Source organism: Antrostomus carolinensis, unplaced genomic scaffold (assembly GCF_000700745.2).
Source record: "Antrostomus carolinensis isolate BGI_N321 unplaced genomic scaffold, ASM70074v2 scaffold4614, whole genome shotgun sequence".
In the NCBI taxonomy this organism is placed as follows: Eukaryota; Metazoa; Chordata; class Aves; order Caprimulgiformes; family Caprimulgidae; genus Antrostomus; species Antrostomus carolinensis.
In genome coordinates, this window is record NW_010308533.1 from 1 (window position 1) to 27,687 (window position 27,687).

The 27,687-nt window shown below is 36.7% G+C and overlaps 1 protein-coding gene across 1 annotated transcript in view; it reads left to right on the top strand.

The window, feature by feature from the left end:
* Positions 1 to 905: 905 nt before the first annotated feature.
* LOC104523254 (sodium channel protein type 5 subunit alpha) overlaps positions 906 to 27,687 on the top strand; it is a gene marked incomplete at its 5' end in the record, with an annotated part of 30,554 nt that continues 3,772 nt past the window's right edge. The window contains 20 exons of the mRNA XM_029084439.1: positions 906 to 1,036; positions 1,532 to 1,623; positions 2,447 to 2,668; positions 5,072 to 5,129; positions 5,786 to 5,927; positions 6,420 to 6,617; positions 7,565 to 7,747; positions 8,284 to 8,689; positions 10,033 to 10,155; positions 12,119 to 12,357; positions 12,670 to 12,870; positions 13,653 to 14,006; positions 15,964 to 16,401; positions 18,487 to 18,607; positions 21,342 to 21,496; positions 22,154 to 22,327; positions 22,596 to 22,703; positions 24,401 to 24,679; positions 25,310 to 25,363; positions 27,196 to 27,337. Coding sequence (XP_028940272.1) covers positions 906 to 1,036; positions 1,532 to 1,623; positions 2,447 to 2,668; positions 5,072 to 5,129; positions 5,786 to 5,927; positions 6,420 to 6,617; positions 7,565 to 7,747; positions 8,284 to 8,689; positions 10,033 to 10,155; positions 12,119 to 12,357; positions 12,670 to 12,870; positions 13,653 to 14,006; positions 15,964 to 16,401; positions 18,487 to 18,607; positions 21,342 to 21,496; positions 22,154 to 22,327; positions 22,596 to 22,703; positions 24,401 to 24,679; positions 25,310 to 25,363; positions 27,196 to 27,337 — 3,820 coding nt within the window. The remainder of the gene's footprint in view (positions 1,037 to 1,531; positions 1,624 to 2,446; positions 2,669 to 5,071; positions 5,130 to 5,785; positions 5,928 to 6,419; positions 6,618 to 7,564; positions 7,748 to 8,283; positions 8,690 to 10,032; positions 10,156 to 12,118; positions 12,358 to 12,669; positions 12,871 to 13,652; positions 14,007 to 15,963; positions 16,402 to 18,486; positions 18,608 to 21,341; positions 21,497 to 22,153; positions 22,328 to 22,595; positions 22,704 to 24,400; positions 24,680 to 25,309; positions 25,364 to 27,195; positions 27,338 to 27,687) is intronic.

Genomic DNA, 27,687 nt, shown 5'->3' on the forward strand with positions numbered 1-27,687 from the left:
TCATTTTTTTCCAAACTGTAGTCCAGCCCCCAACAATGTCTGAGGGACAGTGAACTGGACCCCTGTTTAAAAAGTTTGAGGACCCCTGGTCTATGGTATCAATGTACGTATCTCCAAAAGATGCTGAGATACTTCTCTACCTATGAGAACATTAAAGATTAGGTAAGAGTTGTATCTGCTGTTGGCATCAAGACTACTGTTCAAATGTATTTCAATAATAATTTCAGAATACTTCTTTCCAAATGAAAAGGGAAGCACTACATCCATATAATTTCTTAGTGCATTTGCTGACGACCAAATGAATGCCTTTTGAATTCTGTAGGGAGATCACTGCCTTGTTGAAATGGTAAGTGCACTCAGTAAGTCCAGAAGAGCTTTTACAGATAATTTTCCATTAATAAGAATAATTGCCATCTTAAATTGAAAATTCTGTACGCTTGTATTTCTCTAAGTGTTTTAAACATTCTGCACAGAAATGGATGCTGGGTGCCCACGGTAAATAGTACACAGCATATCGCGTGTTTACTTGGCCACTTGAAACTGGAGGAAGATACACATTTTGATCTTTATTTTAACAAGTAGCTAGGAGTTTTGTGTTTCTTAAATTATGGGGAGTTACAAGAAAGTGTGTGAAAAAAAATTGTTGAATGTCAAAATTTTTGAATGATAAAAAACCATGTCACAGGCGTGCACATTAATAGCCATGTCCAGACTGCAGTCAACTACTGTCTCAAACTCCGTATGAGTCAGGTACTAATTGAATACACTGACATCAACAGCAGTCTTTCTGTTACTTCTCTGTAGTGTTGCCCTGGTTTGTTGGTCTAGACAGTAAATAGCCTGACTGCCTCTTTTCCATTAATTGCTAATATTGCTGTTTCCTCTGGCACTTTTCTCCCTTCCTTAGATACACTTTCACTGGCATTTACACTTTTGAATCATTGATAAAAATCTTGGCAAGAGGATTCTGTCTAAATGAATTCACTTTCCTTCGAGATCCCTGGAACTGGTTGGATTTCAGTGTTATTGTTATGGCGTAAGTGGGAACACATAAAATATGGGTTACCTGTGCTGGCGCTCTGTGTTTGAAGTTCTTGTTACTGTGGTGCAAAAGGCTGTGTGGAGTGAAAAAAAAAATCCCAGTGGGCCCTAACAGCATCTGAAACTCTCTAGGACACTGACTCTTCCCCTAGTTTTATTGCTCACTCTGTAACAACACCCTGAGTCAGCCAGCGTTTCAGCCTGGAATGAATAATTTTGAGTGTTATCTCTGTTTATATTTTATATGTATGATATTTTAAGATGCTGACACAAAAGCAGCTGTGTACAAGGTAAAAGCTATCTCGTAAGGCAACTCTAATAATCAAGAAATGGGTTTCTATTTTATATGTCCTCAGATAAATCCTTGATATATAGTTTATTAATACTTAAAATATGCTCAAAAGGATTGACAGTTAAGAATAAACACTGTAAAATAATTGCTCTGTTTACTCCGTTCAATCACTTGACATATCACCTCCTCATTTTACAGGTATGTGGGAGCATTTAGTAACTTAGGGAGTGTGTCAGTCCTTCGGACTTTCAGGGTTCTGAGAGCTTTAAAAACCATTTCAGTAGTCCCAGGTAAGAAACTTTATTTGCTGAATATTTTCTGCTTCTTACAAATGATTCTTGCTCCAACCAAAATGTTGGCATCTGCCTTTGTTTTTTTTTTGTATAGCTTTCATTGATTGCAGACACAGCTGAATTTGTGGACACATAATAGTGCCCAGCCGGAATAAATCGTGTTAGAAACAGTCTTGTATGTAATATATTTTCATTGTGCTTTTAAAGATTTTGTTAACACTTTATGATGTCAGTTTTACAGAATGTTCTTCTAGCTGGTCTATGTGCTATGGTTCAACAGAAACACCTCTGGTAACTGAGCAGAGTTTACTATTAATCATCTTACATCATCCCTGGGAAAAGTTTCCTTTTCACTTTCCCCTAATTATAAAGCAAATGGAATCTTTCTCATTATGAAATACAAATTAGTATCATGTAGGTTGCTTCTCTCTTCTCTTTCCGGTCTTTTTGATCATAGTCATTATTTTTTCCAGTTTCTTCACAGATTATCAGTGTTGGAAATTTCATTTGAATTATGCATATTACTTTCTCTGGATAAGAAAAACTAGACTATCTCTGGTTCTTCATCCTTGCCTAAATATTTTACAGGGATTAAAAGGAACATCTGGCAGTTGTAGGGTCGATCAAATGAGGAAAAAATATTGTTCTCATATTAATTACCCTCTAATTTGAACAATGCTTGCATTCCAAGTATATTTGCCACATATTATCCAGTAATTTTTGTACTTTGGTTGTTATGCATTGTTCTAATTCTAATCAAGTATGACATATAAACCTCAGTTTTTCATCTTCTTTTTCTTTTGTATTATCATCTTCTTAGGACTCAAGATCATTGTAGGGGCGCTTATCCAGTCTGTTAAGAAACTTGCCAATGTGATGATCCTGACTGTTTTCTGCCTGAGTGTCTTTGCCCTCATAGGCCTCCAGCTTTTTAAGGGCAATCTAAGATACAAGTGTATGAGGAACTCTACAGAGTTCAGTACAATATCTCATCTTCTTAACAAAACATGGGAATCCTATGAAATGTTTGCTAATGATACAGGTAATTTTTCCCCTTAATTCTTTTTTACATGATAGTAAATACATCTATGCTTGCTTGTATAGCCACTGCTGTAAATGATATTGATGTTTTGATGACTGATGTTTTGATGAGTAACTGTCTGATAATGGCCTTCAGATTGCCAGAACAGTTTGCAGGCATCCAGGAATGCACCCCTTTCCTCCATTATAGGAAACAACACTCCCAAATTTTCCAGTAATATCCAGCTCTGCTTGCCAGAATGATATAACAATAACTGAAACATGCATTAGCTCATTCTCTGCTGTAATTCCCCAAAGTTCACCTTTTACTAAATGCTGAAGAGTCTGTACATCTTAATTTTGCTCCCCAGTGAAGTAATCTTCTGCTTGAAACAGAGGAATTCATTGAAAAGTCAGTTACTTTCTTCTTTACATCATATGTATCTGGTATATGTAATATACATTTTATGTCTTGTATAATACACATATGTATTATACATCTTTCTTGTACACATCTTGACTGAGGCAGGTGATGGAAGCCTACAGCAGAGAACTGAAAACACACCAAAGCATTCTCAGAGGAACAGCAACTGTAAGATGTAATTCAGAAAGGAAAAGCCTCAATATGCATGAAAAATACACTCAAAGTAAAAAATATCTATGCCAGAAACATGAAGAAAGCTTCTTCACTGAAGAAAACCTCCACCAGTGAGTTCAGATGTAGCAGCAGTTATATAGGGAGAAAAGTGTTCTCCCAGGAGAAATGTTGAAATACATAAAAAAGTCACATAGGATTGCTGTTTGTATATACTCCATGTGGAAGATTTGGTCGAACAGGATTTCTTAATAACTTCATAGTCCAGGGAGAGAAAGTCTTTATATCAAAGATTTCAGATAAAAACTTTTATACAAGAAACTCTTGTACCTACTTGTACCTACCAAAAACCACACAGGTAAGAACAACGTTATTTACATATACAGACTGTTGTAAAAATCATAACTGAAAGCAAACTTCAAAAGAAACCAGTCCGTGACCAGAGAAGCACATAAGAGACCATGGATGTGACAAAATTTGGCTAAAAATACTAATCTTCTGTGCTGAAGAAACAGGAAATAAAAACATCCTTTTTAAAATACAGAACATTGCAGCTGTATGAAGGCAATGGCCTAGAGAAAGTAGTGCTCAAGAAATTAAAAATCTGTATTGCTTCACAAGCTTCATCTTGTTCACATCCTATGCCATACATCTTGTGTGCAGGGTGATTTGCAATGATGACAAAAGGAATAGAAGGACCCAGACAGGTTTAATGAAAGATGATTTTCCTACAGGATTTAGGACTTACAGCACTGTAACCACAGTTTTCTATTGAATCATTTTTTTAAATATTTTTTATGGGCTGCTTTATCTATTTTTTACAGCCCTGGCTTGGTGTGAAGTTCCCATGCCCAGCATGTAGAACTATATGTTGTTATGATTCTCTGAAGCTCAATCACTGAATCTTAAAAAAAATTGTGTGGAAAGTAGCCTAGATTGTGACTCAGTTCCTTTATGGTGTATTTACATGGTATAGTACAGCTGATACTAACAATTCCTGCTAGCTCTGAATCATGCTGACTTACCTGATGAGCTCAGCTAAGATTTGAGAAGCACCAGGAAGATATGAGACCTCCCTTGCATCTGTGATAATAAACCCACATCTTAAGTGGACTAATTAGCCTTTAGCACTAAAGCTATTACTTACAGTCTGCTGGTAGCTCGGGCATCAGAGTAACTCATGCTAAGAGAAATAGGGGAAGAGGTCAAAAAGGACCCAGCTCCAGCATCCTAATGGAGAAATCCGTATTTCTCAACTAAGCAAGGTTAGGACCTGCTGTTTGGCTCAGCAGAGCAGTGATGTGACATGTACTCCATCCACACAGCCAAATATGCTTTCTTCCTCCTCAAAACAAGGCTTTGTTTTTATTGCTCACTGGACACAGAATTGATCTATGTTACCCCAGACAATGTTTGTATGCTGTCCTGGAGAGAGCTAATTACTACAGTCCAGAACTGTGCCAGAGTTTGGGCTAATGATTACCAAACCAGGGACTGTGCTTGAGCTTGTGCCCTCCAATTCTTGATTTCCTTTGCACAGATGTGGCCCAAATGATAACGTTTTTAAAAATCTATGTTGGACTGAAATTTGTGTGTACACATATGCTTGTTTATAAATGAGGACAGGGCATCTTGGAATCTGCTGCAGTCACTGTGAGCATAGGAAACCTGTCTCTCTTTAGTGCTCATTTCATTTTTGCTATGCAGCAGTTTGTATGTGCGTGCACGTACAATTATGGGTCACTGATTACTCATCACTACTTATATTAAAGGATAGAGGATTCAGGCTAGAAAGTGCTTTGGTTTTAATTTTTCTTCCCCTTTTTACAGCATACTTTGCTAAGAAAAAGGGCACCTCAGATATTTTGCTATGTGGTCCTGGTGCTGGGTAAGTGCACTTATGAATATTTCTTGTCTGCCTCAGTGCTTCTGTATTCATTCAGTCATAAGAGGTGAAAGCAGAATTCCAGGCTTCCCCTGAATGCAGAAACAGGAGCACAGAAAACACAATACAGTAAACAGACAGATAATTTAATACTTGTAAAGAATGAAGCATGAACGTGCATCTGGCTTACTCAGGTCTCAATTCCTTCGGCCCCTTCCAGAATTGCTATCTTCTCTTCCCCATGTATGTACGAGAGAATTGAAAACATGAAGGATCTCAGTTATAGCACAAGGACAGACACCCTCCTCTTTTTAAAGGCTCATGAGTATTAAATTGGGAAAATAAAATATTGATTTTGAAGGGCAGTTTGGGCAAGGAGGGAGATGTGGCTGCTTTGCATTGAGGGGCAGGGGATGAGGATTGGTGATGAGGGAGTTGTCCTGGATTGGTGGTCTGCTCCAGTCTGTCTTCTTCTTTTGTTGCTGGGTTGTGGGTGCTGCTTTTTCCATCCCACTTTCCAGTCAATACCTGGAGTAGAAAATTGGTTTACAATCTAATAAAAGGCAGAGATGAATCATAGTCAGAACTCTCACATAAGCTGAAGTGTTCCTTGAAATCTGCACTGCTAAAAGAGCTCCACTTCTTCTTCTTACTTTTAGGACCTGTCCTCTGGGCTATACATGCTCGAAAATTGGGCCAAATCCTGATTATGGTTTCACTAGTTTTGATACGTTTGGCTGGGCTTTTCTTTCCTTATTCCGCTTGATGACCCAGGACTACTGGGAGCGTCTGTACCAGCAGGTACCAACTTTGTGCATAATTGAGAACTGGTCTCCCAGGGAGAGCAATGGCCAAAGCAGAAAATGTGTAGAGAGGACAAGAAACATCAAATAAAAGCAATAGCTGCAAGTCATTGGGTCCACATCCTCCCTTCTATTCCAGCAAGCTGTGACTTCTTGGAAGGGGATACTGAAGTTCTTCCCAGCAATAGCCCTATCACCCTGCTGGTTTAGGGACTTAAAAAAAGTATTAAAAGTGTCCTGTATTGTCCTTCAAAAATATAACAATGCCTCCTCTGTTGTCCTCATGGGGTATACCATCAGGGATTCCTAGGTGATTGTATAAGAAGAGGGACAAAAAGGGGGAAGAAGAACCAAAGAAGATATATTTCCATTTAAGCTTCCTAAAACATTGTTTCTGGGAAGCTGAATGCTTTTAAAGAATTTTAAACAATTGAAAGCTTATTTTGAATTTTATAAGGTAATTTTTATTTCTGGGATGTGTTGCTTACAGACCCTTAGAGCTTCTGGGAAGGTGTATATGCTCTTCTTCATGCTGGTCATCTTTCTGGGCTCATTTTATCTAGTCAACTTGATTCTGGCTGTAGTAACAATGGCATATGAAGACCAGAACAAGGCTACCATTGCTGAAACAGAGGCAAAGGAAAGGAAATTCAGGGAAACCATGGAATTATTACAAAAGGAGCAGGAGGTATGTAAGTTATTCCCTTGTAAGCACTAGTCTCAGTGCTCTGTTTTCAGTCACAAAAGAAAATGCATCACTCCTTGTATACAGCTCTATACAGTAGCCACTCACAGGAACAGGAGCAAGTGCTGACATATTGAAAGCAGTGACTCCTAGAGCTACAGGAGATGTTCCTTGTTCAGCTGTGTATTTTTCCTGTGAAACAATGAAATTTTTTTGTGGATAATGAGCATTAAAGGCTGCTGTAGGAAACATAATATTTTAAAATCTGGAAAATGTAAAATTCCATCAGCCAGCAGTTTCCAAAAGAAAATGGAATTATTTTTTTAATTGTTCTTCTGTTTTATCATTTTAGACTGCTGAGCAGAGAAATATACCGTAATTCCATTGATCAACTTCATTAACATCTGAGCTACAACCTATTGCAGTTGAATGAAAGGTCTTTTGATAACTTAAATGGTTTAGAAGCTTCTGGAACAAAATACTCTTGTATTTTGAAAATATTGTCATAAATTCAATATGGGAAGTAGACAACCACAGTGTGAATACAGTCCCAAGGATCCTCAATGAAAAGACAGAATTTTAATATTGTTTGATAATTTATTTGGGGAAAAAGGTATATTCTACAGCATTATTTTCAAATTGAGTATTTTTACTGTAAGCAAATCTGCCATATGGAGAAATATAAGCTATAACATGATTATTTTGTCCTTGGCAGGCCCAATACATGTGGTCATGTAACATACTGCAAATAGCAAATTGTTTGTTGCTCCATATGTTGGGGGAATTCTCTCCTCTTTCTTTCAGTGTTATCACATATTGGAAGATTTCTAACGAGTTTTGTGAAATGCAAATTGTTGAGAGGAAATAGAGCACAAAAGTATTTTCTTTCTGCTTATATCCAAAGTACCCAGAAAAAATATCATCCTTTTTTTTTTTTTTTTTAATTTCAGTCATTGGGTATTAAAGGAATCGATATCCTGTCACTTAGTTCCTTTGAAGCCTCTTCTCTGTCTACCAAAGAAATCAAAGAAAGAAGCAATAGGAAAAAGAGAAATAAGTCCTTGGGGATAGAAGATAATGAAGAAGAACAAAAATTCCCCAAGTCACAGTCCACAGACAGTCAACGAAAGTTGGTAATCTATTGTCTGAATCCGAGATCCTTACAACCTTTCCAGTTTTAATACTAAGATAAATCGCTAGAAAGCACAAACAAAATCCCATTACAAACACTGATCACTCTTAAGTTTTTAATTTTTACATATAATTCCTCCTTACCCTTTGTTTATTTTAATTTGAAAAGGAAATATTATAAATGAAGGATGGAAGGAAAGTTGTAACAGTTAAAATACATTTTCTATAACACTGAGAAATAGAAAAAAAGTGAATGACTATCAGAATTTAACTTCTGTGCCATCATTCTCTGTTAAAAATTTCTTACTTAAAGTATAAATGTAAAGCTTATCAGAAAAGTAGCTGCTACAGCCGATAGCACTTTATTATTTACCTTTTAAAATCTAAGTGTAATCCATCCTGAAAAATCTAAATCAAGTAAGAGTTTTGGACTTGCAATGGTTGATAGGAAATGTTATGAGACTCTAAACATTTGTTGTTTCCAAAAATTTTCTCTATGATATTATTCCATTCTCTATTTTTTTTCCTCTGCTTTCAGTCTTTCCGTGGTTTAGCATATGGTCCCCACGTAAATCAGGGGAAACGCAGACTTAGCCATGGGAGCGTGTTCAATTTCCAAATACCTGCTTTAGAAGTTGATTCCAGAACAGATCTTGGTGATGAGGAGACCCGCAGTGCTGGGGAATATGAAATCCAGTGTCGGTCACTGTCAGTCACACAGATGGGAAGACCCTCCAGTGTGCAAATTCAAACGAGCCACAGCTCTCACCCTGCTACCCCAAACTGCGTGCAGAGCAGCAAGTGGGCTAATGCGGATGACTGCAATGGGGTGGTTTTGATGACGGGAGGAGGAAGCAGCAGGGTGCACAGTCTAGATCTGGTGTCTTCTGAAGGAGTAATGCTTACACCCGTAATAGAAGACCCAGGAAAGGGTGACCTGGTAAGTAAAAGTATTTTAAGTATATACTTCATATTATGGTTTCTCCATAAGTGGCAGAACTTTCCTGTCTTAAGAGTTTCAGTGTGTCCTGGTTTTGCTAGAATAGAGCTAATTTTCTTCTTAGTAGCTGGAATAGCATTGTGTTTTGATTTCAATGTGGGATTTGTTATCAGAAGAAGTTGATAACATACTGGTGGTGTTAGCTGTTACTGGGAAATCAAGGACTTTCCAAATTTCCATGTTTTGCTAGTCTGCAGGTGCAGAAGAAACTCAGGGGGAGCATAGTAAATTAGCAAACCCAAATTGGCATTTGGATGTAGCAATGGGATATTCCATTTCATATAAGATCATGTTCAGTATATTAATAAGGGTTGGCCAGATCTGGGGTTGTTTTGGGCTCTCTCTCTCTCTTCTGAGATTGTGGCTGTGGGATTGTTTCTCCTCCAGGATTCCTAGTCAGGGGCCGGGCAGGGCATCAGTTGGTGAGTGCTGAGCAATTGCACTGTGCATCACTCATATATTCCATTATTACTGTCACTATCATTATTATTTTAATTTCAAATTTATTTCAATTACTAAATTGTTTTTATCTCAACCCACAAGTTTTCTCACTTTTATGCTTCTCTCCCCCATTTCTCAGGCTGGGGAGGGTGAGCGAGCAGTTGTTTGGTGTTTGGCTGCCAGCCAGGCTAAAACCACCACACAGTGAAATGGCAGTGATGTGAAGTATACTGATGCAAGGAGTTTATAAATTGTCTGTTTAATACTCTGAGGGGTTCCCAAAAAACTAGAGTGTGTTGCTTCAGCATTCATGCTATAAACCCTATTTTTCTGCTATGCACAACTTACACAAACATACTTTTGAAGGTTCCTAGTACTGGAATTACAAGTTACCAAAGAGTCTTTTTATTCCATGCCCTGTCCAGGGAGGTAATTTTGAGGAGTACCTGTAATTTCTTTCTCCTTCACAGCACATTTAGCATCATGCAGAAGGTTTGTAAATTCCCCAGGTGGGTAGAACTGCTTTTCTACCAGTTTATCCCTCATCTCTCTCTTTTTCCATTAGTCTCTGGAATATTTCCTAGGCCTGTTTCCCCTTATACACCTATTTCCAAGCTTTGTGCTTGCCTTCTTGCTATTACATGCTTGCAGAATCCATTTACTGCAGCATTATTACTGAAGAGTAAGACCTTCATTCTCAACATCTATTACATCTTGTAAAAAGATACATTTATTTGACTGCGTGTCATTGTTCCTATTAACTTTCATAGTTACCCATCATCACATACTACTTAATTTTATTCCTGTGGTATCTCCCTAATCATGTTTACTTCTTTAAGCAGCCAGCTGTAAATGATGAGAGCAGCATCATGCATTTGCCTCCTCATCTGTCAGTGGAGTACTTTAATGAGGCACTTCAGAGACAAAGGGCAGCAAGTGCAGTCAGTATAATTACCAGTGTCTTGGAGGGTAAGTGGTTCCTCATTATGTTTATTTCAGTCCTAAGGTAATGCTACCATCAAAGAACAAAATGTCAGTACATTTCTTAAAGCTTAACAGAGACTTGTAGGTGTGTAGTTAGGAATTTCATTGTTAATTTGGCTCTTTTTCAAAAAAATGCATTATCACAGAGTTTTTATGTACTGGAATGTATCCTTCCCCTATTGTAAGATCTTATTTTGTAGGACAGATGGTGAAGGGGGTTGGAGTGAAAGTGGCTGGAAGGAATTTCTCTAGCATCTGAGGTACAGGACTGGGTTACTGTTTTCTCCCTCTAACCCTTTGACTTGTGATATGTCACTGGCAAAGACAAAGGGATATAGAATCCAACAACAAGATTATGCAAGAAAAATCAGTTGTGGCAATTCCTGCATTTTGAACGCTTAACCTCACCATTTTATTCCTTTAGTTTACCTATCCATGTGAAATATTGGGGGGTTTATCACTAACAATTATTTTGATGACTGACAGTTTTGTTGCAGATCTTACTGAAAAATGTCAGCCTGAATTGTTTAACATGAGGAAGTCTTGTTTTGTTTCGTCTATCCCTGTTGAGGAGCTCTATCATCAGTTCTTAGACCACAAGTATGAGGTTTATCAGGGAGGGTACTGTCATGACAGGGAGGTCCTTTTTCTTAAGATTTTTTAAATTTTTATTGAGAGAATCACAATTGCAACATGTCTAGTGGAGACTTGCTTTGCAGTTTAATTCACGGAAGATCTGGGTTTTGTTGCACAATTTCAGCTGTGAACTGGGATGGAACAAGACTTGTAGGTCTAACTGGCTGTGGATTAACCTGAGAGCAGGGATCAAAAAGGGACTTTGCTGGGACCTGAACACCAGTTCTGCTGAATCCACATTGTATACATAAAGAAGCCATTTGATTTAGAAGAACAGAAGACAAGAGCTGGAGCTGGAATAGGGTTGAATCAAGGTGATCACACTGGAATAAGCAGTGTGGGGTGGAATCTAAGACTTGAGCCTCGAGGAGAGGAAATTAAGAGTAAACAGTGGGAAGAAATAAAGACAGATCCAACTATTAAAAGGATTTGAATCAGATCCAGCTAATCTAATACCTGAAAAAATTTTCAGGTCCCTAAAAACCAGATTACTAATAATTCTTACTGTGCTTTTATTTAGCTTTATGTAAGCTCCAGTTTGTGAATGAATTTTTACAGGACTTCGGCAGGGCCAAAAGTATTTTGGAGAACTTGTTAATATCGATGGTGAAGAAAGAAAGACTACAAGATTTATATTTGACCAACAGGATGTAAATGACAAAACCAGAACAGCTTCTGTCCCTTGTTTTACTTATAGAAAATGTAAAGATGTACCAACTTGCATCAGCTGGGAAATGGTAGATGTGACCTTGCCAGTAGAAGTGGCCTAAGGCCAAATATCAGGCACCATAGTTTGGATTTTCCTCACCTACAATCAGAATTCCTATGGCTGCCAGTGACTCTGTAGACACCCTTGAGAGTCAAAGGAGACAAAAAGATGTTGGGTGGTGATAGAACCACTGTACTAGACACCTACATAAGGATAAGGTGAAAATTGCCTTAGTTGCTGTATTGACCTACAGGAGTGTGAGAGGCTGCAGTGTGTAGCCCCTGCATCATAAGCATCTGTATTTAGTCAGATGATTGTAGTACAAGTCTGAGTCTAAGACAAATAACACCTGATCCAAAGACTTTTGAAGTAAGTTCACATGAATGAATGTTAAATCCTATATTATCTGAATTTTATCTTCACATTTATTAGCTGATGTAGGGAGCACATGAATGGTAGAAAGTGCAGGGGAGCTTTGGGGCTCTGTGTAAGATTTGAGGTTTCCCTTTTATTCTTTGGTCTTTTAAATATTTGAAGTTGTTATTTCACCATCTTGCCCAGTGATAACTATTTGATTATAGTGAGGTTTTCTTTTGCATTTAGAACTTGAAGAATCTCAGCAGAGATGCCCACAGTGCCTGAATGATCTTGCTTTGAAGTATCTAATTTGGGAATGTTGTCCACTTTGGTTGAGAATCAAGAAAAAAGTGGCTGCTTTCATAAAGGATCCTTTTATTGATCTCGCCATCACTGTTTGCATTGTGATGAACACTTTGTTCATGGCACTGGAGCACAATAATATGTCAGAAAATTTTAAGTGGATGCTTAATGTAGGCAACTTGGTAAGCAAATTCTCAGCTATGTCACATTTTATTGATTGATGGGTGCTTTCACTTGACTTAAAAATTAACTGTAAAAAATAAAGATTAGCAAACTCTGCATTTATAATATAGACATTTCCCAGATTTTATTGATACACTTTAACATACTCCTGAGAAGGCAGAAAAATAATCCCCCCATTTTAATTGAAAGTGAATTATAAGTTCATAAAAATGGGTTTTGTTGAATTGTCCATGAATGTTATTTGTGGGAACATGATCTAAAGAAAAATTCCTGGCTACTTTTAGGCTGATGCTCCTGTTTCTTTGTCACAGGTTTTTACAGGAATCTTCACTGCAGAAATGATCTTAAAAATCATTGCTCTAGATCCCTATTATTATTTTCAGAAGCCCTGGAATATTTTTGACAGTGTAATTGTCACATTGAGTTTAATTGAACTGAGTTTGCCCAGACACAAAAGCAAGAAAGAAAGGCGAAAAGGAGGAACGCTGACAGTTTTACGATCTTTCAGACTGGTAATGACTCATGCTTTCTCAGTTGTATAAAACACTATGTTGTGAATACTATAGAAAATACTTTGTTGTCTGCAGTCATGACATAAAAAAATTATTAAAAAAAGGGGGTGGGGGAGGGCTTCATCCTTTTGGCACTAGGAGTAAGAAACACACTGTTAAACTCCTTGCAATGTTAGAGTCAGAATTTATTGACGCTACCTATTTATTTTGAATATACTAAGAAATATTCAGAGGAAAAAATATTCCAGAGTAGACATGTTATAAAACTGGTGTCAAAAATTAAAAAAAACTAGCACAGTAAGTTTAGGAAAAGAATGTCAGACCAAATATAGAAAAAAATTTAAAAATATATGTGAAATAATGTTAAGGTATTTGTATCATATATCTTGGACTGATTTAGGTTGTTTTACCAAAAGATAGACTCGTTTTATAGTAATATAGCAGACAGTCTCCCAGCTTTGGTCCTTTGTGTTACATGTAAGTTGCATGTCGTAATCTACATCAAGTGCTTTCTATGGGTACTTCCCTGTGTGGGTCAAACACTTACAGGGACACAAGTTAGCCTGGTCCTTTATGAGGTGGTTAGTTTGTGTTTGTAATGTAGTCCAGTTAAAAAAAAAAAAAAAAAATCTTTTAAAAAAGTATTAGTGTCGCAGTGCCACAAATATTACATTGCTGGAATAGATCAGAATATCTGTAAAATATATTTTGCAGGATTTAAGTGGTGCAAAGATAGGTTATCTCTATTGATGTCTAACACTATGTTTTATGTTTCTACACAGCTGAGGGTCTTCAAACTGGCAAAGTCCTGGCCAACTTTAAACACTCTAATTAAAATAATTGGTAACTCCCTGGGAGCACTGAGCAATCTGACCCTTGTCCTGGCAATCATCATTTTCATTTTTGCTATAGTAGGGGTGCAACTTTTTGGGAGAAGCTATGGGGAGAACAGCCATAAAATAACCAAAAATGGCAAGCCACGCTGGCACATGATGGACTTCTTCCACTCATTCCTCGTCGTTTTCCGAATTCTGTGTGGAGAATGGATTGAGACCATGTGGGACTGCATGGTGGTTGCTGAACAACCACTTTGCCTTCTTGTCTTTCTGCTGGTCATGGTGATAGGAAATTTAGTGGTGAGTTTGCCAGTATTTTCTTCATCCTGCTTATTATACAATCATAACATGGTTTTGGTTCTAAGGACCTTTCAAGGTCACACAGTCCAACCTCTGCTGCAACAAGCAGGGACATCTTAAAATAGATTAGGTTGCTCCAAACCCCACCCAGCCTGACCTTGAATGTTTCCAGGGTTGGGGCTTCTACCACCTCTCTGGGCAACCTGTGCCAGTGTTTAACCACCCTCATTGTAAATAATTTATTCTTTATATCTAGTCTAAATCTACCCTCTTTTAGTTTAAAACCATTTCCCCCTGTCCTATTGCTACAGGCCCTGATAAAAAGTTTGTCCCCAACTCTGTCCACGGTAGAATCTATTTAATTGCCATGTTGCCAACAAAAGGTGGTTTCCCCAAACACAGATGGAAGAGTTACCTGTGGGTGTTATAGTCTGCAAAAGCCTTTTTTGCCTTTCACCTTTGAGCCACTGTCCATATTTTCATATTTTGTGTGCTTTTCATACGGTTGTGTGACGAAGAATGTCTTTGCAGTAAATATAATACAGGCAACTATGTTTCTTCACCTTTTGGGATTTGGATGTAAAAAATCAGTAAGGCTTATGGCTTACCTGCTTGAATTAATAGAGCTAAATGCTTAAGTCCATCTATAAATAAATTATTTTTTTTTTTTAAGACCCAAGTATTGAATTCTTTATCAGCAAATGGCAGAACCTACACTTCTGTCACTGAAATCAGGATTTTATTTAAACAACTCTTAAATACATTTACATCCAAGAGCTACATCCTACTATGGCATATTTTACACAGCCTCGCATGCCTGTGCTGGAGTGCAAGAGGCAGACTGCCTTCCTGGTCCTCTTCTGTCCTTTCCTGATGACCGAATCATAAACAATTATTCATATTTTTTTTTTTTTAGTAGCTTTGTTTCTTATGTAATTCTCAGTATAATTAATATACCAATTTTAATTTAAGAAACCACTGAAAAGCATTAAGATTACACAGTTCTTTATGGGAAATATCTGTCTGGTGGCTGAGTCCCAAATCCTCAGGTTTAATGTCACACCTGTTCTACACTATCATGATTGATTTCAGAGATGAAATGCTGTGAGTAATATTCATATCACATAATGTTAACTGTCAAACAATGAAGTGCTTAGCCTACACTCCATGTTTAGGCTTTCTTATTATCAAAGGAAGCAAATAGGTATCAAAGGAAACAGAGTGGGATTTATTCTAGTCTAAGGTCAGTAACTAAGACGGGAGGGATAAATAGGTCTCTGGAGGGCTTATGTTCTCCACTGACTGTGGTCCCTGGATGACTCAAAGGAACTATCTGCCTAGTTCTGACACAATAAAAATTAAGATACTTTGATCCCATCCCAAACTGAAACATTATGAAAAAATTAAATTCTCCAATTCCCTTAAAGAAATCCCAAACCAGGGGTTTGTACATTCTTCTATTTAGGTGTGCTCAAAACCAGGGAGGAGCTTTTCTTGATTTTGATTTTTCTGATAGTGTTGCAGATTTAATGGAATTCCTGGGCTTGAATCTGGTCTCACTCAGGATTTTGGAAGTAGCTCCGCAGAGGGCTAATTTAATTCTAGTTTGAAGAAAGAAGAGATGTTATTAAACTAATTAGTCATGACCATAGTTTTTGTTACTACTGTAACCTTTGAAAAGTTGTTTCAGACAAATAATGCATTTCACATGCACAGATGTGTTTTAGCTACTATTTTGAATAACTTTTTTGAGGAAGAGGGTCATGGGAACATTTGACTTTCTGAGAGAGAAGTTTACTTCATCAACTGATCAGTCATAGTCATTTCATTATTACCTTGTTTTGGTTTGCTCAGTAAGACTGAACTTTGATAGTATCTGTGTCCTTCAAAACTAGAATTTAGATTTCTAAATGCTACTCCTGACTTTTAATTTTATTATTATTTCAATGACTTTCAGGTTCTCAACCTTTTCATTGCACTACTACTGAATTCCTTCAGTACCGACTGTCTCCAGACAGCAGAGGATGACAGAGAGGTGAACAATCTTCGGATTGCTTTTGCTCGGATTCACAAGGGATTTCACTTTGTGAAGAGCATTGTGTGGGATACCTGTTTTGGAAAGCTCAGGCATATAAAGAAAGCACACAGGAAGAAAAATAAATCGACTGCGCAGAACCAACTTGGGTTCAAGAGTGAAGAGATAAAAAATTGTAAAGAGAATTACAAAAATGAATGTGCTGAGAAAAATGGGGCCAAATGCTCAGGTCCTGAAGATTTTATTACCAATCCCAATGTATTTGTTTGTGTCCCTATTGCTGAGGCAGAGAATACAAGTGAGTGTTTTGAAGATGATGATAAGCTGAGCACATTTACAGACACAGAATACAGCAAACAGGTAATAAATGCCTTTGTGTTGGAACTGTAAAGTGCATATATATATATATATACACACACACACACACACACACATATATATATAAGGATGCATATATGTTAGAAGACTGTCTGTAGCAGAACATGGTGTCATATGTTAATCCATTTTCAGTGTTATGAAATTGTAAACTAAAACCAAAAGTATGAATGTTTAGAGTGAGAGTAAATTATCACTTGGAACCTTTTAAAAACCAAGAGTATTTTGTGGTCTTAAAAGAAAAAACACAAATTTTTGGATTTGTTGCAGAAATTCCTAGTTGACACATTGTATTACTCACAGGTAATTGCATAGTCCGTGGATTGTCCATAGATAATTGTGGCAGTCCTTGGTGAACTTGAAATTTTTGTGAAAAAAATTATGTAAATAATGTCAACTATTTTTGCATTATTTACATGGCAGAGAAAAAAATGTATGTTCTGCTTAAAGAACATTATCAGGGACTCATAATATGAATTTGTAGCTCTAGTCATTTTTTATATTTGCCCTTGTGTGTAGTATGTAGTAATTGTTACATCAAGGTAGGGGTAGCTCTGTTAAGGTCATGTTTCTTATATGATAGCATACATAATCCTCTTTCATTGTTTTCTCTGAAATTTTCAGTTCTATTTTAACCATAGAAGATTGCCATTCTTGTCTCAAGATTTCCCACCTTAACTTATTGTCTTAATCCCTATTTAAAAATTCTCACTTAACTTTTGACCAGTTTACTAAAATACTAATTCCTTAGTTTTCTGCATGTCTGTTGGGAAAAATCCCCCTTTCTCTATCCTCAGGTAGAATCAGAGACTCAAAATAATCATATATTATGACTTTTCTCTGGAGAGCCCGCATTTCAATGAAATACATATCTTATCTTTCTTTCCCTTCCAACTTGTCCACACTCCAAAAAGGGAAAAGAAACCCCCTCTAATCCTCAGATTATTTTCAGGATGAAAATCACCTGAGGCAAAGGGGAGAAAGAGGGAAAAATTCAGGAAGCTGGAGTAAAGGATCAGGATTTTCCTCTGAAGAATTCAGTGTGCTTTACCTAGAAAAAGATAGGAATGTTGAACAATCATCACCAGAGCAAAAAGAGGTAACAATTTATTTTCTATGGGATTGACTTTCCAATATTGGTCAAGCTTGAGTATATTTCTGTTCAAGGGTTTGCTGGAGTGGAGTTTAGTGGCAGAAGCAGCTCTGAGTGTGCAGTAGCTGGTCTGGCTGGTTAATGGTGGAGCTGGAATTCTGTGAATGAAACCAAAGCTGTGATGAGTTTCTAGACATTTATTTTAAAGAAAAATGTATATGTAGAAAATATATTTTTTGGAAATGGAAAAGCTATGAAATAATTTAATTCAAGTAGATAATTTCTAAAATTCTCTCTGCTACTTTCCATTTATTGAAATCTGAGTACACAAAAAAGGAGAAGAGGAAGGAAAAAAGGCATTAAAGAGAGAGATGCTTCCAAATGAAAGTGAGGATTTCCAGCAAGTCTGCTTGTGTCCCAAGTATCTCATTTTCAAGAAATGTAATACTTCAAATGAGTTTCTCATTATGCCATTAAAGATAATTGTTATTAATTAAAAATACCTTCAGAATAATTTTGAATAAAGAATACATTTTTAAAAGTAACAAAGCATTATGCAAACATAAAAGAACAAAAACATAGAGTAAATAATTTTTAATAAACTGCTGACTCATCATACATTATATATGCTGTGATGGGATAGAGAAAAGTTTTGTAACTGGACAATAAATGTTATGATTCAAATTTATACTTCATAAATACTGTTATGGGTGTTCAGTTCCTGATACAGAACCAGATATATTTATCTGGTTCTCCTATCTCCTATTCATTTTCCTGTGATTTCATGGGTTTAACCCAAGTAGTACTTCTAAACATATATAATTCTAAAATCACAAACTTTGTTCCATTACCAACACTACTTGAAATATTAGTAAGTAACTAAGTTTAATTTTTATTTTTATTTGTTCATGGGTGAATTTATTCATTTGGAGCTGAATGTAGAAAGAACCAATACCTGATCTTATTTTGCTCCGTAGTTTGACAGCATCAGCTCTTCTGAAGGTAGCACAGTGGATCTGACAAACCCTGAAGATCTTTTGAGGCAGATTCCTGAGTTTTCTGAAGACTTCAAGACTCCAGAAAAATGTTTTCCAGAAGGTAAGGCTCTCATGGTTTCAGTACTGGGAAGTGAGAAGAGTTAAAACCTGACTTGTTTCTCTAGTGATATTGAGCCAATAGAGCAAGATTATTTTCAGTTAGTTTTAGTTTATCTGGAGATTGGATAAACAGTCCAAATCATTGTCCCTTTTTAGTCAACACAGAGATCATGGCACCTGAAAAATAAACCCCCTTTCCTTTAAAGCCATTTGCTTCTAACTATGACTTGGGCAATGGCATAGACTTAATCACAAAAAATGAGATTATTATAGTGAAGTGCGGTGGATTTCACTCTATTGGACAGCATCCAAGTCAATTTTGGAGATTAATGTAAGAGAAGTGTATTTGATCAGATCATACCTGACAATGGCCACCGGAACAAGGCACTTGGCACAACATATTTGTTAATACTTTGCAACAATAAAAATATTTATTCCTTGATTAACATTTAATGAACAATCTCTATAACAACCAAAGGAGTGAAAGAAGCAAAGAGAAGCTGCTAGGATTAAGATGAATTTCTATAGGGTGATAATCTGCAAATCCCTTCTCAAAGCATCATACAGCATCTAGCTTTACAAGTTGTTACAGGATGTGTTGAGTACTTTTATGAACTCTTCCTACCCTAATGTGTAACAACGTGTGGCTTTCATAAAATTCAAAGAAATAGCTCATGGGATTTTTTGCAAACAAGTGTCACTACGGACAGCCAGGGGTAATCACTGCACTCTCAGTATTAGTTGTGAGAGAACAAACTACATCAAGTCAGTTTCTAGGCTCATTTGTTCCAAGTGTGTTATATTAAACAAATTATAACGGGGGCAAAATTCCTCCTGCTGCTCCAACTTGCTCTTTACTCACCCAGTCAGCCAGGCTGACCACCACTGTTTCCATCCATTTCCTGAGTTTTCTTTGATTTAGTTGTTTTCCACCCATTCAAATTTCCCTGTACCACAAAATGATCAGTACGGACTTCTCCAGCCTCACATATGTGGAGCCCAGTGGCAGGTCCCACAGCACTTTGAGCTTTTTTTCTTCCTCTCCTCCCAAGGACAGAGCCTTCCGCTTATCATCTCCTTCCCATTCAGGCACTGCTTCCTGGATATTTTGTCTGATGAGAACATGGATAAATCAAACCTGGCTGAAATTACTCCCATCTCCTCATTGACCTGTTCTGCAGAGCTGGCTTTTTTTCTTTTTTTTTTTTTTTTTTTCCTCTATGCCCTCCTTGGGTCAATGAAATTTCTAATGCACAATTTTAGGATTTAATCAATAACAGTGGAGCATGTATAAATTATTTGAATCTAGAGAGGTGTTGTGCCTGAATGCAAAGTAATCTTTGAGTAATAATAATATATATTTTTTTACTATTATATTATACATCATAAATCCTGAGGGAGAACCACCATACATAAATTGCAATTTGCTTTCTCCAGAAAAAAACAACAAATACTGCATTAATAATACAGATGTCAGATTTCTGAGCTAGAGGGTTTTTTCAAAACTATTTTATTGATGGCATTTTTTGCCAGTAGAGCCATTAGAAAAAAAAATATTTTTTTTTTCTTTCCCTGCTCCAGAGAAGAAATAGGAAATGTCTTATTTTGTGCTCTGTAGTCCCAGGCTGGAGTATGCCTGTTGCAGCCAAACCATTAGAGAACTCAACTGAAGGTGCAGTAACTCTCCACCTAACACAGATTTCTACACACACACACACACACACACACACACACACACACACACAAAAGTCCTTATCCTGTGCAAGTGCCATTCCCTGCCTCATCTTAAATCCCAGATCCACATTACTATGGAAAATGGGATTATTGAAAGAATATGTTTTACCTATATTATACCCTATTATATATGTGAGTTATACACATGATACTATATAACATGTATTAGATATACATATATGAGACATACATACATACTTTATTTTTCCTGCTTGGAAATAGCAGGTCTTTGAACTGTCATTCTTTACAATAATGAAAACACATATTAGCCTAGAGCACACAACAATGAAAATGTTAGACAAAGTGACTTAATTCTTGGAAAAATTAATAAGAAATCAAATCCAGCATTTTGTAATGGGGTGGTCAGGAAATGTTAGGTGGCCCTGGTGTCATTGCTTTTTATAAGAAGCAATCTGGTGAGCTTGAAAGGAGATGTCTCCTTCTATGGAGCCAAGAATATGACACATCCTTGCAAGTTGTATGATATAAAATAACTCCATACATTCAGAACTAAATAAATAAATGCATAGACCTTGCAAGGCAAGGTATAATGTTGAAATACTGAAGACAACTGTTTACCTTCTCTGTCTCCAAGTCTTTTTATTCCAAGGTATCTCATCTCTGCTTTCCAAACAGCGTGCAGAAACTGAGAAAGGGTTTTGTAACATCAAGACTCTTCACATGACCTTGCAGTTTTTTGTGCTCAAACATCAGGTCATTGAGAGCATGTCCAGTGTCCCAGACATATCTTGAAACAATGGAAAGTTGTCCAAATGGGCTCCACCTATGTTATATGTATGTAAATAGGAGTTAAAGGCAAACAAAATTAATGATTTCCTTTTTTTTTTTTTTTTTTTCTCATGGTAAAACATGAAAAAAACCCCAACAAAGGTGCAGTTAATGTGATCATGGACTTTCCTCTGCTGCAGAAAGCTTCTTGAGCAACCATTCTTATGAATGTACATTCATTCCATACATTCATTGTTATCTCTCACTTTCAGGTTGTGTTCAATACTTCCGTTGTTGTGTTGGTAGTGCCATCAAGTTTGGAGGAGAAAAATGGTGGAATCTGAGAAAAACCTGCTACCAGATTGTTGAACACTCCTGGTTTGAATCCTTTATTATATTCATGATTCTTCTGAGCAGTGGAGCCCTGGTTAGTGTAGCATAATTTAATGTTTTTATTTAGAAGCATTTTTAGCTTTAATTTGCACCCAGATAAGTTGTTTTTTAACAGAAAACACAGCGAACATCTTTGAACTCATCATGAGAAAAAAAGAAGAGGTTTCACATAGCAGTAATTTATTCTCTATTGCAGTTACTGCAAATTTATTGTACGTATTATTGCAAATTACAAGACAGAGTTAACAATGCTAAAACCCCATAATTCTCAGAAACTGTTTCTTTTCTGTCTGTATAATGGATTTTCCTGGCTTTCTCTGGAAGTTATTTCATAGTAGTGAAATATTTGGTTTTTAGGTTATTAAAACAAAAAAAAATAATCTTAATACTTGAAAAAATAGAACTTGGTTCTCTTGAAAATATATTTTTAGAAATTAATTTCAAGAAGTTTATACTTTCCTCTTTGTTCCCAGTATGTATGATGTGTGTGTCCTCGGGAGTGCACTAGAGAGAGAAAAAGAAAGAAAATGGACAGAGAGACATAACAGCTGACATAGATTTGAGTAAAAGATGGGGTTTAGAACTGTGTAAAATATATATTGCATGACAAAGTGGTCTTAATGATGTTATGCTTTCATTTTGTAAGGCTCATCTCTGACTTTTGATGTTTATCTATATATTATGATTTCAGGCATTTGAAGATATCTATTTAAATGAGAGAAAAAACATTAAAATTATGTTGGCATTTCTTGACAAAATGTTCACTTTCATCTTTGTTCTGGAGATGCTCCTGAAATGGGTGGCTTATGGCTTCAAGAAGTATTTCACCAATGTCTGGTGCTGGCTGGACTTCTTTATTGTAGACGTAAGTTCTCCTTTTGGCACTTTTACCTGGGCCCTGATGCAGGATGCAGTAGCAGAATCACTTTTTTCTGGGTGAGAAGCTAAGACAGTACCCTTACCTCCTTTAATGCTGGTTTCAGGATATTGCACTCTGAGTACTGAAATTGTGGGGAGACTTCATTTATTTATTTGTTTGTTTGTTTATTTATTTATTTATTTATTTTTAAAATAGGAGTAAAGGAAACATATACCAGGACATTGCAAATACTTTCTTTTGTCTTGCCATTCAGGTCTCTTTAATAAACCTGTTTGGCAGTTCATTTGGACCTATGAAATCTCTGAGGACTCTCCGAGCTCTGAGACCCTTAAGAGCGTTGTCACGATTTGAGGGGATGAGGGTAAGACTGAATACAAACTAAAGCCTGTCAGAACTAATAAGCATGTAACAGGTTTGTAACTCATGACTATGTCATTATGAAGTTCACATGTCTACCCCAAGATCAGTTTAGGACCTTTAAAATGAATGTTTAAAAGGCACCTTTGCTGCCCTCCTCTGTACTTGGCTGCTCCTTATAGATTTGCCTTGAATGACCAATCCTAAATGCCATTGAAACTAAAAATAGACTAGGCTTTGTTCCACTTTGTTCCACTGTTGCTCAATTATTCTTGTGTTCCTGTCTTTGAGATAGCCAAAAATAAAATAGAGAATAAGAACTGTGAGCACAATTCTCATTTTTGAAGTCTGATGGCAAGACAATTCAGAGGAATCACCCTCATTCTACAATTTTTTTACTGGATAGATTTACAAAAACTCTAGACTATGAAGAGTTACTTTGCTCAAATTATTGTTCCAAATAGACTTATTCTTTCAAAAAGCAGGAGTGTTTGTCTGTAGAATATTTTCTGCCTTTTTCTATTAAAGGAGCACCTGGAACAATGTGAAGTTGCTGGACATTACATTTAATTACAAATCTACCATTGTGCAAATGTAGAGAAAGATTTCCTCAGTCATATGCAAAACACATGCATACATTGCAATGTGAAACAGCATGATAACCACAGTGGTGTCTGGGCAAAAGTCTAGTCTGTGGAATATACTCTGACATGTGAGAGTGGATGATGGAAATACATAATGGCATCACTGTCATACATGCACATGGGAATGCAGCCTCAGTGCAGCTGAGATACAGGTTGCTATTAGATATCTTCTGGAAATGAGACTGAAAGTTTTCTGATTGTAATCTTGTCACTCTGAAGGTGGAGATAAGTTGATACATTCTGTTAATTAATGTAATGCAAAACTTCCATGTCTGGAATCAATTTTGAAATAGGTACCATCGTACTTTCTGTCTTGCTATGCAGAATGTGTGTGACACAACCTTCATAAAGCTTTTTCATTTTTATTCTGGTCCATCAAATTCTTCTTTGCTACCTGACTGCTGAGTTCATTGCTTTCATTGTGAAACTCAAAGATAGATTCTCATCATTGCCTTACTCCTTACACTGATCCATTTTATGAAGCTATCTGTTATGTCTCAACATGCACTTAAAACCTACATGGACATTTTCTGTGACTATACAGCACCTAGCACAGAAAAAGTACCCAGCTCATGGTTCTAGACCCCAAGCACAAACATAATCCACTAAAAATAATAGACCTAGCAAAATATTAGTGGAGCGTTTTTACTGGTCCTTTTAAAACTATTTTCTACAGTCTTAATAATACAGTCCTCTGCACTAGTGCTTATGGATGGATACTTCAGAATTTTTATGTTATACAAGTTTAAAATAAACAAACCAAACTACCCCCACTCCAAAGCCAAGGGAAAGTCATCAATAAGAGGATGGACTCACGCTGGAGTACACTTACATGGTAGTGGCTCACAGCAGCCCCAAAAGTATGAACTATTCCTTTGAAAGCCTAAGATGTATTATGGACCTTTGAACCTTTGTTCAAGGTACCCATGCCAGCTGTGACTAGTATTCACATGGAAATCATCACGTTTCTGTTTGCTAAGTGAATGCTTACTGCACTGAGCAAATACCTGAGCTCATCATTGTTTCAGCGAATTTTTCCTCTCCCTTTTTATCCAAGGTGGTTGTTAATGCCCTCATTGGAGCCATCCCTTCCATCATGAATGTTCTGCTTGTCTGCCTCATCTTCTGGCTCATCTTTAGCATCATGGGAGTGAACCTCTTTGCTGGGAAGTTTGGGAAATGTGTCAATCTGACAGAAGAAGATTCAGAACTAAATAATTCGATCAATAACATATCAGACTGTAGAATGTGTAATAACACAGGAAAAATATTTTGGGTCAATGTTAAAGTCAACTTTGACAATGTGGGCTCTGGCTACCTGGCTCTTCTTCAGGTGGTAAGTCTTGCTGGCCTTCACTAGCCAGAACCATGTTAGATGGGCTTGACCTCCTGTCAATTCCCAACTCATCTCTGTGGGCGATGGAAAAGAGAGGTATCATACAGCTTGCTCTTCCCTTATAGCTGGCTGTCCAAACACCAGTGCTGTTCATGCACACAAATGGATATAGGGGGACAAATTAGAACACACTGTGATTCTTACAGGTGCTAAAGTAAACATCTGGTGATCAAGTGTTGTTTCAGCCTCCAGCAGATTCCTGCAACTGAGAGCTGGTGTCAATCTCTGAAGGAAATCTGGGGCAAGTACTGAACTAATAATCCGTAAAACAGATTTCTTTCAGCCATGAGGGTTGTAAGGCCTCTAGTAGACTGTGCTAGTGAAAGTTTGCCCTGTCAGCATCCTAAGACAACATGTTCTGTCCCAGTCTAGCAAGCTTTCGCATCCTGCTAAGGCTGAGAATGCCACACATACAGCAGGGGCAAGTTTCCCTAAAGTCAGAGCTTGGTGTTACGTGTGTGTGAACATACTAAAGGCGCTAACTTCAGTCAGTGTAATTTGGATATTGAAAATGATATGGAGACTTTTAACCTGGAAGTTCTACACATTTTCTGTAATCTCTCATTCTAGGCAACATTTAAAGGTTGGATGGACATCATGTATGCAGCTGTAGATTCACGAGAGGTCGGTCACTATATTCAAAACATTTTTTTTTTCTTTTGTTAGTGCTGATGCTTTCTACAAAAGGGGTTTGCACATCTGCTGTTTGTGCTAAATCTTTCCAGTCATTTTTATCAGCTGATGTAAACACTTCATCTGTGAATGACTCATAGTATCCTAATCCCTTGTAATGGGGAGTGGGATTCAACTCCAGATCCACTCACCTAAATGCAGTTACCTGTACTGTAAGGTCTCCATGTGAGTTCACCTCCAAGTGCCCTGTATGGTTAGTGAAGTTCTAGTCAATATGATCAGAGGGATCTAAGGAACATTTCAGCTCACCTGGATATCTACATTGTTCAGCTGAGCACCTCTTTATACTACATTGACTCTGCTAATAACTGGATGTCCATCAGCTAGGAGGGAAGTTCAGTTCCCTCTCACCTTCACACATCTCCTTTTATGAAACTCAAACTTTGAGTAAACCTGAATGTTTTACAATGACATAGTTTAAAGTCTACTCCAAAATATAAACCCAAATTTATCAAGGATTATTGTGGATAAGCAACAATTTAAAATATATTGTCAGCCATCACTAGTACTATTTTACCTACTGTTTTTGCTGACAGTGGTGTTTGTTGTCTTATCAGAAGTATTATCTAATGTTATACAGAACAACATGGTATGTCTTTGGAGGCAAAGAATTTCAATGCAAGAGGCTACCTTAATTTGTTCATGACTTCAAAGGAATGCAATAATTTTAAAAGTAACCATATATAAAAATTGGGGGGGTTTGTGTTTCAATTTGAAAATAATATTTTTTCTTGTTCTGGTTTTGTTTTTATCCATAACAGCCATAGAATACATTTTTGTTGGTTTTTCTGTTGTTATTGTTGGGGGTTTCTTTTGATTGGTTTCTTTTTTCTTTTTATTTTTTTTTTTTTCCTACCGAGAATTTTAAAAAAACTCCAAACAAATCTAAATGAAGATTTTTAATGATAAGAGTTTGGAATTAGACTTCTAAATAGTTTACTTGATTTTTAAAGTAATGAGCAATCTACAGTTCCTATTCTTACTGGCAGAAGCTGAACTAACGTTCTTGAAATGTTTGTGAAAATCACGTCAAGAACGTCCAATTCAGTAATGGTTTCTATTGACTTTAGTAGGGCTTCAATCAATTGCAAATAGTAGGATTTTAAGTCAGGTTTGAAAAGAAGAAAAACTAGCAGTGATCAGCTTTTGTGAGGAAAAAAAAATTACAATAAAAGTAAACCTCATTCACCATCAGTTAAAGACTAATTTTTGCTCTACAAGTTTTTCAGCGCAAATATATCAGTAAGAATTAAATTATCCTGTTCTGCAATGACCAAACCAAAAACTACATAAACAAACATTGTAAAAGAAATAAAATTAACAAATTATCATAGTATAAACACTTTGTTAGTACTATTATTTTAAGTCATGTTTTCTGGTTAGTTATGTCTCAAGTGTTAGTTATCTCTCTTGGTGTATTTCGTAAAGTTCATGTTTAATTTCAAAAGGGATAGCAGTCAGCATCTGAGCAATAATGTCTTTACAAGGTCCTAGAATTTTGATGCATCTAGTATTCATCATATGAATGTTACTTTCTTCCAGCATTTCATGTCTCTTTCAAAACTATCGTATATATACAATATTTTGTATTATGCAATCTTGGTACTTTTAAACTACACCAAATTTATCAGAATTAACAATAGGACTGTAAATCTTAGTTCCTCCTGGAATCGATTTGTGAGAGGTTTGGCAATATGAAGATTATTCTGGATTGAGCCCGTATCATTCTTGGTCATTTTTCATGTTGCTTCTCATTCTTGCAGAAAAATGAGCAGCCGCAAATGGAACACAATCTATTTATGTATCTCTATTTTGTGAGCTTCATAATCTTTGGATCTTTCTTTACCCTGAATCTCTTTGTTGGTGTTATTATTGACAACTTCAACCAACAAAAGAAAAAGATAAGTATATTTGTGCTCCCAGGCACCTGCTATATCTCCAGCAACCTTATCTTTAGAAAACAAAGTCCTTGCTAAACATAGAATTGAAAACTTCTGTTGACATTTACAAGAGCCTTAGTAATTAATTTAGCAGAAGTAACACCCAGAGTGAGTTTCTTCCTCCTTTTTTTCCCCCTGTAACCTGAACCAGTCTCCTTCCCCACATATCAAAGGCAATGACATTTCTGCAGCCCCTTAAAATTTTGCTCCTTTTTGGGAACTGAGCACAACAGGAGACTCGTCAATTAGAAAGTGGACTGGTACAGATGTTCTGAGAAATATTTTGGATATTCAACAAGAACATCATGTAGGAAG